The sequence below is a fragment of the Brachypodium distachyon genome, chromosome 4 (genome assembly GCF_000005505.3).
Source record: "Brachypodium distachyon strain Bd21 chromosome 4, Brachypodium_distachyon_v3.0, whole genome shotgun sequence".
Lineage (NCBI taxonomy): Eukaryota > Viridiplantae > Streptophyta > Magnoliopsida > Poales > Poaceae > Brachypodium > Brachypodium distachyon.
The window spans coordinates 3,142,400-3,157,724 of record NC_016134.3 but is presented as its reverse complement, the minus strand read 5'-3'; the positions used below and the strand labels follow the sequence as shown (position 1 = coordinate 3,157,724).

At 44.3% G+C, this 15,325-nt stretch overlaps 1 protein-coding gene and 1 pseudogene across 1 annotated transcript; both read left to right on the top strand.

Moving 5' to 3' along the window:
* The first annotated feature begins 5,140 nt into the window (after window positions 1-5,140).
* Window positions 5,141-9,937, top strand: LOC100837438 (annotated as a pseudogene).
* Window positions 9,938-10,017: 80 nt separating this feature from the next.
* LOC106866654 lies at window positions 10,018-14,598 on the top strand. Its single transcript, XM_024463139.1, has 4 exons — window positions 10,018-10,071; window positions 10,577-10,769; window positions 11,678-11,847; window positions 13,031-14,598. The coding sequence occupies exons 1-4, from the start codon at window positions 10,018-10,020 to the stop codon at window positions 13,388-13,390; spliced, it is 777 nt and encodes a 258-aa protein (XP_024318907.1). The 3' UTR covers window positions 13,391-14,598.
* The last annotated feature ends 727 nt before the right edge of the window (window positions 14,599-15,325 follow it).

The window sequence follows — 15,325 nt, the reverse complement described above, 5'->3', positions numbered from 1 at the left end:
TGTCATCCTGCATTCAGTTTGTCAAGAGAAAGCACACATTAATACAAGCAGCTCTACATCATTTGAGTCCTCATGAAGCAACGTTGATCACAGAGACACAGACCAAGAAGTTTCTTTTTTCTCTCCGTCAATCGGAGAAAGCAAATTCGATCAGTCAGGCGCAACATCGCAGTCTCTCGCAGTAGCAACGCTCGAGGAGGAATTCTCCAAGCCCGGCTCGCACCAACCAAAGCCACAGAGTGCAGAAGACCTGCGCAGCCTGCATGTGCTGCCTGGGGTCGAAACCTCCGTTTGTACCGCGAGGGAGCAGAGCAAGGCGAAAGGAAGTGTCTATTTCTCGGTCGTCTAAAAAATAGTTATTTCTCAGTCAACAATCGTAGCCATCCAATCAAGATTTTCTTATCCATCGGGCCCTACAATAATCTTACACGAATCTCAGTGATTGAATCAAAATGTTGTTATTATGGATTGAGAAATAGTTATTTCTCAGCCGTCTAAGAAATAGCAAAACCGAAGGCAAAACCGCCGTGCCACGGCTCTCCTTAACGGGCGGCTTCCTGTTTCCCTCGGCCGGCTTTGGGTTCGACTTCTGGTCCCCACGCCGCCGTATTGTAGGGGCTGCAACATCCGACGCGGTGGCCTCCTCGCCACAACTCGATCTGGAGGCTGCCACCTTCTGTGCAGTGCCCAGGAGCCTCACCGTGGTGGGTTCTAGGCGGAGAGGAGGACAGCAGGACTTGGTGTAGGCGCCTCCACCGCGGTCCCTGCAGGATTTACTGGACGGGTGCTGGAGTTAATTATGGCATTGAATCGATTGATTGATTATGTGCCAATTATGGGCCAATCAGGGGGGCGGGAGGGATTTCCTTCCTTTGCTTGAGGTCGACGCTCACGTGGGGACGGACGAACGTACGAGCATACGAGGGACCCAGACTGCAAATTAAGTAGTAATAAAAATATTAAAAAATGATTCATTTAAAATGCTCTACCAATTGCACTAGTCTTTAATTTCCATTTACGACGCCATGCCAAGCATTTCATTTCATGAACATGTTGTTTCTGCACTATTGGTAATTGCATATATTTTTTTCTTCTTCTTTTCGATTTAGTCGCTTCTTTGTGATATGATCCAATGATGATTTGAGTGCCGAGCAAGAGGTGATCAATGCCATGGCTGTCCCAAAGCCCTGGATATCAGACAACCAGCCCCCTTTGGTCATGTCGAATCTCATTACTTTTAAATTACGTTTGTGTTCAGCGGCTACTACAAATAACACGAATTATGACGTTTTCATTATGACGGTCTAGTAGACTATCATAGAAATTCTGAAATTGTGCTGACCCAGCTCATTTTGGTCTCGGATTGTTGGACAGCCCATAGGCCTCGAGAAAATGTTGCCAGAGCCGCTCTTTCCGTCTCCGATCGCGATTCCTAAAGCACATCGAGCCACAACACTCCTTCTTGGGCCGACTATTTGCGATCCAGTTCATACAAGTGACTGTCAGGTGCCTCGTGTCAGATGTGGTCTCACGTTTTGTCAGTTCCACCGACTTGAGACCCGCATGCAAGGTACGGACAGCCGTGCATCCTCACCACGTACTACCATGTGTCCAGAGCGGCCACTACATGTCCAAGTGATACCATATGCCAGGCCTCCACGGTATTTCACGAGCACATGCGTTATTGGCTCCATATGACTAAGTCCGCATGTCAGACCCGACCACACGTGCCCTTACGCTCTACTTCCACATGTCCACCCGGTTCATGCATGGGCCCATATGGCTAGTCCATCCAACCTGGTGGACCCACATGTCAGACGTCCTACCTGTCAAAGTAAGGGGACACAAGTGTCCGTTCCTATGGTTCCTATTGGGTCCGCTGGTCAGTCGGTTGGCCCATCTTTCAAGGTACGCACGCGGGGCCACATGTCAGGCAGGGGTGGATCCACTCATGTCCACGTGCTTACGACTGGTCCCGCATGTCAGAACTGATCCACACGTGCTCTTATGCTCTACCCGGGGGCCTACCGGTCAGGGTACGAACCGGTAGGTCCACTGACCACTGGGGTCACTTCAATTTTTGGTGGATCCGCATGTCAGTGGAAGAGCCTCTTTAGGACACGTTTCATTTCCATTACGGCTACAGAGAGCCCACTTGTCAGGTTAATGAAGGAACACATGTCCACTGGGGTCACTTCATGTACTGGTGGACCAAGTGGCAGGCAGGGGGAGGGCCAGCAGGGGCCAAGGCTCGAGCCAAGATTTTTTTTTTGTTTTATTAAATAAATGGTTAGTTCTTCCTAAATTTATGTAATCTATACATGTGACCCCCTCAACATTCACACAACAGAAATAAAGCCTATAAAAATTCTGCTAGAGTTAAGAACACCACTTGACATCATCTTTTTCTATTCTATCCCGAATTCCAATCTGGCAATATGTAATTGCTAGCTCCCAAACTCTACCGCATATTGAAAAACCTTTTGCAATTGGGATATCAACAAACAATTGTACACTGCTACAGAATCTGTGACTCCTGCAAGCTCCCCACTGACGCAAAACTAAAATGCGTCGGCGTGGACTCTTATATCTGACGCGTCTTATAAGGACTGTCACTGGTAGCATCTGTAGGCTGCGGTAAGAAGATATTTGTGACAGTTGCCAGCAAGAAGCATCAGAGAATGTCCACACTTCTGACGCCTAGTTTCTACTGACGCTTACATGTCTTGCAAACGTCAGAGGAAGAACTAGCTGTTGTGACACTTTTCTTTGCGGAAGCGTCAACTTTGTTCACGAGAAATTCTCTGACACGTTGTTGTGCCGGGATATCAGCATACCTTTTTATGCTCACTGACTTCTTGTTCCAGAGCACGTCAAAGAATTGTTGGAACTCATTTTTTTTACATGCACGACGCGTAGTTGCTAATTAATTCAAATTAAAGCGACGCCACAGCTATTAAAACACACAAATCAAAATAGCAGATAATATTGCTGCAATGCTAACACATGTCACACTGAAACTGGTCTGCTCTTGTAGCTGCAATGCTAACTCGAACTCGGGGAGAAAAAATAACCCTCGGTACCAACGGACCAGCAACTTCGTAACGTGAATCTTTCCCTTCTAAGTCGTTGCCCCAATGTCCTCTGCGCTGGGCCCGGCTGTCAGTGTAAGGGACAAACGTTTCTTTTCCGTCCCTCCACATGTCGGGCGTTGCACTTTTGGGCCCGCCTTGTCATTCGGCCAAAACGTGTGATCTTGTCAGGGTATAGGGCCCGTCGGTCACGCTTGGCAGACTTGTGTTTGCTGTACTGAAAAAGCTAAGTCAATGATCAGCCATTGGATTAGAAATGGAGGACATTCAGGAGGGGCAAGGTAGGCTGTGCCTTTGCTTCAGAACGTCATAGAATCAGCGCACGATCCGTGGCAACTCTCGGAATGGGATCGCCACCGTCCATCACACACCATCTCACGGTCTGGGGTGAACCCGTCGAGGCGCGATCCGCGGCATTCGGCAACAACGATCCGCGGCAACAAAGCCTCCACCGTCCATCCCCGCAGAATCGGACGGTCCACCAGCCCCCGTCGCCGCTATATATACACACGCAGCGCTCCATTCCCCACCACAAGGCCTAAAATCGCTCCGCACCTTTCGGAATCCCCAAAATCCCCCTCACCGAATCCCCAGTTCCACTTCCCTCCAGAGACGAAACCCCACCCTAAACCTCGATCCATGGAGGAGCAATCCGAGATTCCTTCCATGGAGGCGAAGCGCGAGATGATTTTTCAGTTCGCTGTAGGTATCGCCGGGGTGATCGTACCTGTCTCGGCGGCCACCCTCATCGCCGTCAACCCGCTCCCCCCGCTCAGCGAGCTGCCTGATGGCGCCATCCGCTCGACCGTCAACTACTCGTCCCTCCCCCCTGCATTGCGGGATCTGCTGCGGGGCGGCGGGGACCAGAGCCCGCCCTCGACGTCGACGTCGTCGTACTCGTCAGCGCTCCAGAAGCTGCCGACCCCCACTCCCCGATGTCGTTCGACGGCGGCGACGACCTCAACGTCCGCGCCCGTGACGACGAGCTCAAGGAGATCGGCAACGACAAGATGAAGATCTGCGACGACGACCGCGACAACGACCGCACCCGCAACAACGACCGCGCCAGCGACACCCAGGAACCCCAGAAGGTGGTTCTGGTTGTGAACACCGTCGACGACCTGAAGTCCGCGCGGGTTGGGACGCATTACATCCTTCAGTTCGGCAACCTGCACCGCCTCGCGGACGCATCCGCGTACCGCAACGTCATCACTTCCAGGGGCTTGATCTGGGAGCCTACGCTCAGGACATCAATCTGCTCGCTGACATCAACGATAACTTCGTCCGCATTGATCACCTCCTCAGCACAGGGCTTAACAGGGGGCAAGATCTGGATGTGCTACGGGCGGTTCTTTGCTCTGCGAGGTTGATTTGGAACAAGGCCAAGGTACTGCGACGACGTGCCAGATCCGGCCAGAAATGGCCCGGATCTGCAGCGGTCAACCGGCTGCGCCGAGTTACCAGTAGGATCGTTAACCCCATGTGTACTAGGACCATATCCTTTCTGTCAGGCAGGGTGACTGGATTACTTGAGAAGATTCATGAGGCACAAGACGGTGCGATAGTGTTTGCTTAGAGAGCCGTGCATAAGCATTGATCAGGATACCCGTCTTTTTATCTACCTACTGAGTACTGAGTATGTATCTAAATATTGTTCTGTCTCAAGGTTATGTATGATCGAACTCAACTATGGACCTACTCAGTGTATTTAAATATTGTTCTGTCAAGGTTATATATAAATATTGTTCTGTCAAGGTTATGTATAAACCTATGACAGCCCGGTTTGACGTTTTAAACAGTCGAGTATGTTGTTCCATAGGTTGGCAAATTATGACAACATCCTGTCTCTTATTACCTGAGACGTTACAATTGAACTGTGTTTCTGGGAAGTAGCATGAATATAGCAACTCTGATGCATGTGCATATATTTTTCTTGGTTGTTACCTGCAAAGTAGTTAGCTATCTTATTTACTTCATTGTTAATGTGGGCTATGATATGTAAAAAATAAGGCACCAATTCCTTCATTGTTCTGTTTGCCTGGATGATGACATTTAAATTTAGCCCGAGGTAATAGCAGGGATCATTCAGCTAGTATTAGGTTGGTACCCTTACACTTTTATTAGAAAGTTAAAACTGAGTGATTTGCTGTAGAAAGATGTCATGTTTGATTATATGAATTCTATTCTGGTTTGCAACAAACCTGCCTATTGGAAACTCCTTGTATTACCACCTAAAAGATAAACAATCTTTCTGGTTCTGTTTTAAGAACTCATAAGTGGCTTATCATCCTCTGCTCTATCTGCTGATAGTTCGAAGGAAAACTGACTGTCCCAGTGAGACTCTTGTGTCAATCATTAATGGCGAACAATGATCCCAGTGAGAACATTCTCTTTGTTCTAAAAACAACATACTTAATGATTCTGTGATGAAGATCTGATATTATGAACTATTTCTGGTAATTTGCTGCATCTTACTCATCGGCTAATCATATTTGAATGTATTTTTCAGCGGAGACTGATATACAGAATCTTTACTCCATAAATAGATCTGGAAATGGTCATCTTACCATTAGAGAGCTAAAACATGGGAATTTAGTAGCTGCAATGCAGCAACTCGATGAGGAAAAGGATATTAACAAAGTGTTGAGGTAATTAATGTATGGAACAGTACAGATTCCCTCGATGGCCATTTTTGCCCGTATTGTCCAAGATCTCTCGGCAGAATGGCGGTTTTTATTATACCATTATATATATATATTGTGCTTTAACTCTTTACATGTGTTCTGGTCTTGCTTTGTTCATGTATCCCTTCATCGTGGGGTCATGATGGCTTACATGAATTCTGTGGTGCAATCAAACTTCATTTGAGAGTATGGAGGACTTTTTTTTTGCATGAGTAACTAAGTTTGTCATATCTGACGCAGATACTTCTTATATGAGCATGAGTAACTAAGTTTGTCATATCTGTACCGCAAATTTTTGGAGCTGGACTCAGATCATGATTCTTTGATTGATAAGAGAACCTCATCAGGTATGCAAATCATTCCTTGACCTGTGGAATAGTTGATAGAGACTTTTCACAGGTTAGTCTGTTCCTATTTTATGATCAGAGCTAAGATACGACCTTGCCTAAGTGTTGTTTTTTGTATATTATATTGGTGTTCTACTATTACTCAGGTCCCAAGGAAGTTCACAAGCATGACAGAAGGAAAGATGGGTTATGAAGATTTTGTTTACTTTGTTTTGTCAGAAGAAGATAAATCATCTGAGCCTAGCCTTGAGTACTGGTAATTCATGTTCGCGTTGTCTGGATAATTGTCTTCTATACTATTTGTACTTTTTATCTTCGGGTTGCCTTAATAAGAAAGCAACTGCATTCTTTGAATGTGTATTCAGAAGATCCTATAGTCCTTGCTATGTCCTTTTTCATCTTTAGGCATTGATGCTGAACTAGTGAACTCCCAAGTCCGAATGATTGTCTTTTGGAGGGAAAATATTCTTCTTTGGTTTAGTAAATTTTAGTCGAATGTTGCTCGGAATTTCCCAACATGATGGTGGTTAACGTTGCTTCTATTTATGTTGTGGACTACATGTGTTTATTATATGTATGTTATAGCATATCTAGAACTCATCTTGTACTATGTGATAAAATACATCTCTCTATTTATTGAAACATGTGAAATAATTTTTACAGGTTTAAGTGCATTGATCTTGATGGCGATGGTATTTTAACTACCAATGAAATTCAGTTTTTCTGCGAGGAGCAGTTGCATTGTATGGAGTGCATGGCACAGGAACCTGTGCTGTTTCAGGGCATATTATGCCAAATGATTGATATGATTGGGCCAGAGGTATCCTCCTGGATATAATTTTGATCATTTTACCCACCGTTTGGGACAGTAGAATACAAAGGCAATGCGGAGGAAATACATTGTTCCCTAAAATATTCCTGTGTTCCAAACAGGCCCTTCATACATGTTTCATAAAGCTTTTCCTTTCTGCAGGACGAGACCTATTTCACACTGCAAGACTTGAAGCGGTATAAACTCTCAGGAAATATATACAAAATCCTATTCAATCTCAATAAGTTTATGGCGTTTGAACCTCGTGATCCATTTCTCATTCGCCAGGTAATCGTTACTTGCCATAAAGTGTTTGAATGCACTGTCATTATTTAGTTAAAAAGTTGGATAATGTTTAATCACAGAAGCACGAAAACCCAAGTCTGACCGAGTGGGATTGGTTCGCCCATAGGCAATATATTAGGTTGTTGATGGAAGAGGATGGTGAAGATGCTTCAAATGGATGAGGTGATCTCTGAGATGAGTCACTTGAAGCTCCATTTTGATTGTAACCGTGAGTGTTGCTATTTTCAGTTTTTGAAAAGACATACAGAAGTAAAGAAAAATAGCTAAACAATTATATATGAAGACTACGGCATGAAAATTTCGTATGTTTATTAGAGTTTAGAAATTTGATTTTACTGGCTAAGAAAAATTGGATCCAACCAGTGATACACAGTCCATCATGATATTTTACAAGACTACTTTGGAGAATGAAATAATAACATCAATCCCTCTTATGCTTAACTGCAACATGTGTACTTTCGCTTTTCATAGTCACCCACCTCATCTATGTTCCAGTTCTGTAAACAAATTGTTTTATATGCCAAATGGACAAGAAAATCAGCTGTTTGCATTGTTCAAAACGGTTGGAGTTGTCTGTCTGTACAGTTCAAGAGATAAATGTTGGCAAGTATTTAAAGTTCCGTATCTAAAATTAAATACCTCTATAGGGGTTGATCAATAACAGAAAACTGAATTGTTAATACCTAATGGGTTGCATGGTCATTTCTAAATGTGGTTATCGCTTGCATCTCCTCACCTAACTTTTCTATGGTTATCAAGGACTAGCCTTTTGGCAAATTCTCAAGCAACAGGTGAATTCGACAGTGAATTTTTGTCCTTGCAGCCAATGAGCTCTCAATCATCCTCCAGCAAGCCATGTAGAATCGACAACTTCATGGTATTATTCTGGGCCCCACTCTGCCCCCATCTATTCTCTGATGTTGCCCATTCTTTTGTTCGCTGATAACTTGCTTATCTGCAGTCATGGTAACAGTGTTAAGGCAGCTACTATTAATGATATATTCTTGCTGACTTTTGTCATAACTCCGGTCAAACTTCAAACGGGAGCAAATCTGCCATCCTCTGTAGTAAGAATATTGATACTATAGTATTCTCCAGATCAAAACATTTTCCCCGTGCAAGATTTGGATAATGCGTTGAGACAGGTCCTCAGCCTATAATTTCATCATTGAATTTTTTTTAAAGAAATTTAATGGGTTCAAGGCCAACAGTAAACTTTCCCACGCAGCCACGCAGGCAGTCTTACTTTGATCAACTCAAGTTTTTCTTTCATCCCTAGAATGCTATTGTTAGGATTTTTTTTTACGGAGAGGTGTTAGGTAGTTCTCTGTGCTTTGATTGACTTTGCAAGCCTAGGAAGCATGGTGGACCTGGAGTTCGTGACATGCATGCTATTTTCCAACAAGAACCTTTTGGTGGTGGCAGCTTGCATGGCGCATTGAAAACAAAGCCCAACAGTCATTTTGCTCTTATCCTTCAAGTCAAAATATTTTCGGTACTCTATTTTACAGAAAGCCAATACAAAAAACTCCTAATTCGGCCTTTTGGGCATCCACCCTAAGGAGCTCCTACCCTTTTGTTCTTCATGCATTTATCAACTTAGGGATGGGAACAACTCCATTTGGAGTATCCTTGGTTTCTCCTTTAGAATAACATTCTCAGTTTTTTCCCCAGCGGGTTGGAATAACATTCATGATTATCTCAAAATTCAAAATCCTCCTTACAGTTACGGAGTTACCCTGCTAAAGTCAAAGGTTGATCGATTGCCCATCCCAAAACCACCGACCATGCCGTCGACGCCGACATGGTGCTCTGCTCAACTGCCTGGGCGCTTGGTGGTGCTCAACACGGCCAACCTGCCGCTGGTGAAGGAGGACGGGCTGGGTGTGCTGACATGGTCATCAGGATCGACGCCGGCTCCATGTGCTCGTCGGGCTTCTCCTGTGACTCGGCCTACCAGGTGACCTACATCGTACGCGGCAGCGGCAGGCTCGGGATCGACGGCAAGCGCGTGCTGGAGACCCGCGACGAGGGCCGCTGCCTCTTCATCGTGCCCAGGTTCTTCGTCGTCTCCATGATCGCCGACGACACCGGATAGTCTCTCTCCATCATCACCGCCTCCAAGTACGCGTACCCATCTTGAATTTCTTGATCAATTCAATCCTTTGGAATCATTAATATATTAATCCTTTGGAATTTCTTGCTATAGACCATCCAGCTGCCGACAAAATTTGACCCATACGAAAGATCCCTCGGAGTTGAGGCAGATGCCCGAGCAAACGCACGCCAAGCTTCAGAATGTGCAGTTCAGTGGTTTATCCTCTGCGAAGAGCTTGATTGAGCTAACACGGCATATGCTTGGACCTTGGGGTTTCAACGTCACTCAAGAAGCTTGTATTGAACACCAGACCCGGACGTTGTGTGCATGTCCGCCCTGACTACAAAATTGGCAAATGCTTTGGCATGGAGAGGGACCATATCGTGGAAGCTTTTAGAGCGGTCTCGGCTATTGAAATATACATTAAGCCAAAAGTGCCATCCACGGTTAACTTATTTGTCAGGGCGCCTTGCAGTCGATGCTATGTTGTTAAGGACCTGGGTGATCCTACTCCCACCGTACCTTGTCAAGGCACTAGAGGAGTGATCGTTTGCATTTTCTGCACTCTTTGGTTTGAAGGTCCGTTTTTTTTTATTGGAGGTTTCAAGGTCTGTTAGCATTATTAGGCGAGTGCAACGCCCGTGGCTTCCTAGACAATCCGAGAAGGCAGACAGGCGTAATGGGCCGCCGCTACATAACACCCAAGGGGGCGGCACGATACCTATCTAGCTCTGTCATATTCCTCTCAAAAAAAAAATCTAGCTCTGTCATGTCCTCAAAAAAAATAAAAATCTAGTTCTGTCATATTGGATCTCCTAACAAAAAGCTCTGTCCTTCTGTCCTACTCCTATAGGCTTGTGTGAACCACACAATTTTTTAGATAAATTTAGGGGTTTCATATATTATAAACATTCAAGCAGTACATGCTCCCTGAAATAAACATTTTTTATAAGAAATGAACATTGTTCTAATAAATGTTTTAGGTATTATAATGCATTCAAGTAGTTGTTCCAAATTTCTCTCTGGCCGTGCCAATTCCTCCTTGATTCCCTTTGGTCTGTAGCACACGGCAGCGGACTAGCAATGTGTTGGTGGTGACTGAGTGACTGGTGAATGATGACCTTCTTTTATTTTTTTGAGCACCTTCTTGATTCAACTTCCGTGGTCACTGACGCGATGACCCCGCGAATCAGCACGCTCCATATGCCACCCCCACAGCGCAGAGCGTATGTGCCTAGCAGGAGCGCGCCATTTCTGGCAAAATTGAGTTCAGTGGGGAGAAAAGGAAGCTCCGTCCACCCCCATTACTCTCCACGCTCTCTATTTCGCTGGGGATTTGGGCGATTCCCAGTTCTCTCTCTCCGACGGCTGGTTGGGTCCTTTCCGGGGCGAGTCGAGGCCGGTGTCGATCTGCCCTGCTCTTCCTTCTCGGTGGGTTTTCTCTCGTCTCTCTGAGGCGATTCCTCTCTAGGGTTCCCAAGCCGCCCGAATCCACTCCGGCAGCCGCCGCCCCAAGCCACTCCAACCATTCCCCTCCTTGCGCCCCCCGCCTCGCCTCGCCTCGCTCCGGAGCAGGAGCTGCGCCGGCGCCAAATCCGAACCCCTGCAGTAAGACTAAGAGCCCCCTCGCTGCCTCCTTCCTTCACAGTAGTGTACCTTGTTGAGAATGTTACGTAGCGTAAAAAACATCCCTGCTTTATTGAGTCTGCTCTTGATTTTTAGTCATGTCCCTTCGTAATAAAGAAGACGGCGTTAGTGGCATTGTGTTTGGTTGGGTTGGGTTGGGTTGGGTTGGGTTGGCCGCGTAGAAGAAGGCTATGGCACTGGGTCAGCCATGGCTTGAGCAAGGATAGAGAATAAGATGGGAAGAAAACATGAGCAAAACAGGCCACAAGGGTAAGGATATTTAAGGATATAAAAAGCAACTTGCGGGAAATCAACAATTGCACACCAAGTCACCAACTAAGGGTTATGGTTCTACATTGACTCACTCTAAAGGAGCCAACAGTCTACTTTGGGCGTGGTGCGTGATTTGATTCAAAGGTAGCACATATTGAAGCCAATTAACAGCCCAACACGGTTTTCAAGAGATATTGATCCGATGAGATTAAAGAGTACCCCGAGTGTTTTTCAAATTCATGGGGGTGATCGGGTAGAGTTTCCTTTTCCTTCTTAAATGGGAGCAATTTTTTTGTAAGCAGTTAGTGTTCTCCCGCAGAAGTTGGATAGCAGAAAGAGATGGAATTTCTGTGCAAATTTGTGTATTTGTGTTCTTGAGTATTTTTTCCTTTTTCTTTTTTACTCGTTTATTGTTCATAACCATGCATCATTTGTTGCAGATGGATTGGTTGTTTCACTGGATGAAAGGAAGGCCTCAGCCGGCCAAAAAGATTGTGTTGCTACTGGATCGATTGCTTCACAGGGTAAAAGAAAAGGCTCACCCTGCCAACAAGAGGATAGTTCGCAGAGCGGTGAAGAAAAGGGATATCCAGGGCCAGAACTCCCAGAGGCATGTCACAAAATGTTGATTGCGGAAAACTGGTGTTGCAAGCAAAATATCACTATAACTTCTTGAACTGCATAAATTTCTGGACCTATGCTAACTAAATAAAAAGGTATATGATCTGTTATCTTACAATCTCCTACTCTGTATTGGATAAATTGGCCCTGTTCAAATTAGATTTAGTTGTCCAGCAAAAGACTATCTATTGTAAGTCGTAGATATCCCATTTTCTTTTGGAAGCTGGAGTAAACTTTGTGGAACTTCTCTATCTCCCACTTTACCACTTATGCTTCTTTTGCTGTGATTTATGTGGCCTAGATCCAATACTGTCCTGCTTATGCCTAACTAATCCCTCAGTGTACAACCACCTAGTCTCTTCCACTTCTAGCACATTCCAACGTCATCCTGAACAAACTTTTTTGTAGCAACTCCCACTCCACAGCACCAGTGAACAGTGGTGTAAAGGTGCGATGCCTAAAATAAGAAACATCGAAATTTATGTGCAAAGGTCATAACTCAGCTTTCTTAGTGGCAAAAGCAAAACCAAAAATAAATAAACAATAAAAATTCTGAACATAGAATCTCCCATTCTCCCACCGAAATCTGAAAATATGTGATTGGTTCAGCAGCCGTTACAGACAGACCACCTACAATAGCAGCTCCATCACAATCTTTCTCCTGATTAAAGGCAGCCATATAATGGTTGCTCTTAGACACAGCTATTTTTCAATGATCTTTGAGCATAAAACATTAAAACTAAACATTTATTGAAGCTGAGAGGTTGCCGGATTTCCATCTCTCATTCAGTCCTCTGGCAATCACTTGTATTTAATCATCACAACGTTGCCAGCTTTGTTGGAACATACAATCTGATAAATTATTTTATTTCTAGTTTGGCCATAAATATGAGTTTGCAGACATTATTAATTTCTGTCTTTCTCACATACTGATAATTGGGACTTGTGATTGCGATTCATTGAAACAAAGTGAACGGCATATCCATGTAGGATTTCATCACTTATCTCTGCTGCCACAGTTACAGCCCAATGCACCATCCATCTCTCCACTGCAGTGGGTAGAGTGTTATTCTGTGTGGTTCTATCCATAACACCTTCAGTTGTTGAATTGAAATAATGATCTACATTTACATCTTTGTTGATAAACTTTTCGCCCATGATTGCGCGTGCAGGATATCTGGATTCAAATACATTCCCTGATGCCAATGCGAGATGCTGCCCGAGCCACTTGCGTGTCTCGTGCCTCTCTGTGTTCTTGGAGATCCCATCCAAACCTCACTTTCAGCATGAAAACTCTGGGATTGAAAGGGAGAGTGTCTGAAAATGTTGAAATAGCTAAAGATTACGCCACCAAACTTGACCATATTCTTAAAAAACACTCAGGCGTTGGTGTGAAGACATTCCAGCTTTTGGATGCTCCAAGTTGCAGTGTGAAGGACCATTATTATCTTGACAGTTGGCTTCAGATGGCTGTTAAACCAGGGATTGAAGAACTCGCCATCAGTCCGTGTTCAGGAACCGATACGTATTAAGTTCCCATGCTCACTTTTAGCTGATGGAAATGGAAACTCGATTCGATCTCTTTATCTTGATTGTTGTGCCTTTCAACCCACAGTTGGGTTTGGTTGCTTGAGAAGCCTGACGAGTTTATATCTGGGTATGGTGCGTATAACGGGGAAAGGGTTAGGGTGGCTTTTGTCTAATTCTTTTGCTTTGGAGCGGTTCACACTCAGATGTTGCAGTGAAATATATCGCTTGAAGATACCTTGCCATCTTCGGAGGTTGAGCTACCTGGAGGTGCTTTATTGCAGGGAGCTCAAAGTGATAGAGAGTGAGGCTCCAAACCTCTCCAATATGCGAGTTGCAGCTGGCTTCCAGTTACAACTCTTACTTGGAGGAGCAGAGTCGCAAGTGAAGAACCTGACATGAATTATCCCGGTACTGTTCGTTATACTTGCGCTAAGCTTGGATCCAGCATGCCAAATCTTGAAACTCTTTCCATAGAGTCAACCAAGGAGGTATATTCTAAAACTTTACGTGACTGCATCCTAGCTATATTTATATAAATGCTATTTTGTTAGAAAATGGAAGCTTTATATAAATGCTATGCAGACACCATATATTTGATTTCGTTAAATCTGGCATGTTTATGCAGACGGTCAATAGACCAACAGTATCTGGCAGATTTCTCCACCTTAAATATTTGATGATTTATGTTACTGTGGACAATTCTCCGAGATATGATTATGTTTTACTGGCTTCTTTAATTGATGCTTCTCCTTCCTTGGCGACATTGGTCTTGGATGTAAGTTGCGTTTCTTCATGTGAAGATGTTTGTAATGGTAGTGGAACCTTCGATAGAAGATTTCTTTTGAATCTTTATTAGGTATCGCAGCGACGGATGGAGCATGTCTCCATTTTTGAAGATCCCTCGGGGTTGAGACAGTTGCCTGAGCAAACGCACGCCAAGCTTCAGAATGTGCAGTTCAGTGGTTTCTCCTCTGCGAAGATGATTGAGCTCACACGGCATATCCTTGCGGTTTCGACGTCACTCAAGAAGCTTGTATTGAACACCGGGCCTGGACGTAGATGCTTTAGCATGGAGAAAGGACCATATCGTGGAGGCTTTAAGAGCGGTCTTGGCTATTGACATGTACATTAGGCCAAAAGTGCCATCCACGGTTAAGTTATGTGTCAGGGCAATGCCATGTTGTTAAGGACCTGTGTGATCCTACTCCCACCTTGTCAGCGCACTAGAGGTATTAGACGATGCGTCGTACGTTGTTGTTGATATTTTTAATTAACATATGGGAGTGAAATTGAACAACAATAAATGAGTATCCAAAATTGTAAACATATAATGAAATTTTAAAATAGATCTGTCACTTAGTGGGGATAACTTGATGGAAAGTGGCATGCATGCATGTGTAAAAGTATAAATGTAAAAGTATAAATATCCCACTAAATACTTCCTCTGTACACAAATAATTGTACTTTTAGGTTTTGTACTACGTCAAACTTTTTAAAAAAAATCCATGGAGTGATATTGAGTATTAATGAAGGAATATTTCAAATTGTAAACGTATGATGAAATTCTATAATTGATCTCTCACTTAGTGGGGATAAATCATGGAAAGTAGTGCAAAAGTACGAGTTTCCTACTAAGTACTTCCTCCGTTCACAGATAAGATAAGTGTATTTTTAGGTTTTGTCATAAGTCAAAAATATTAAATTTGACCCACTTTATGGAAAAGAATATCCACATATGACAATACTCTCTATGGGCACCTGACCGGGCTATCGACAAGTCAAAACGTTGAAAAGACCGAGTGGTGGTTTGCGTTGGGCATCCCTTCTGTTCGTAATGGGCTGGATTCAGATGCAAACTGGGCCTAGAAAACTGGGCTGACTTCAGAAGCAAACGAGAAGCTTCCACGACCAGGAGAGATCGCCCTACTGAGTTTACT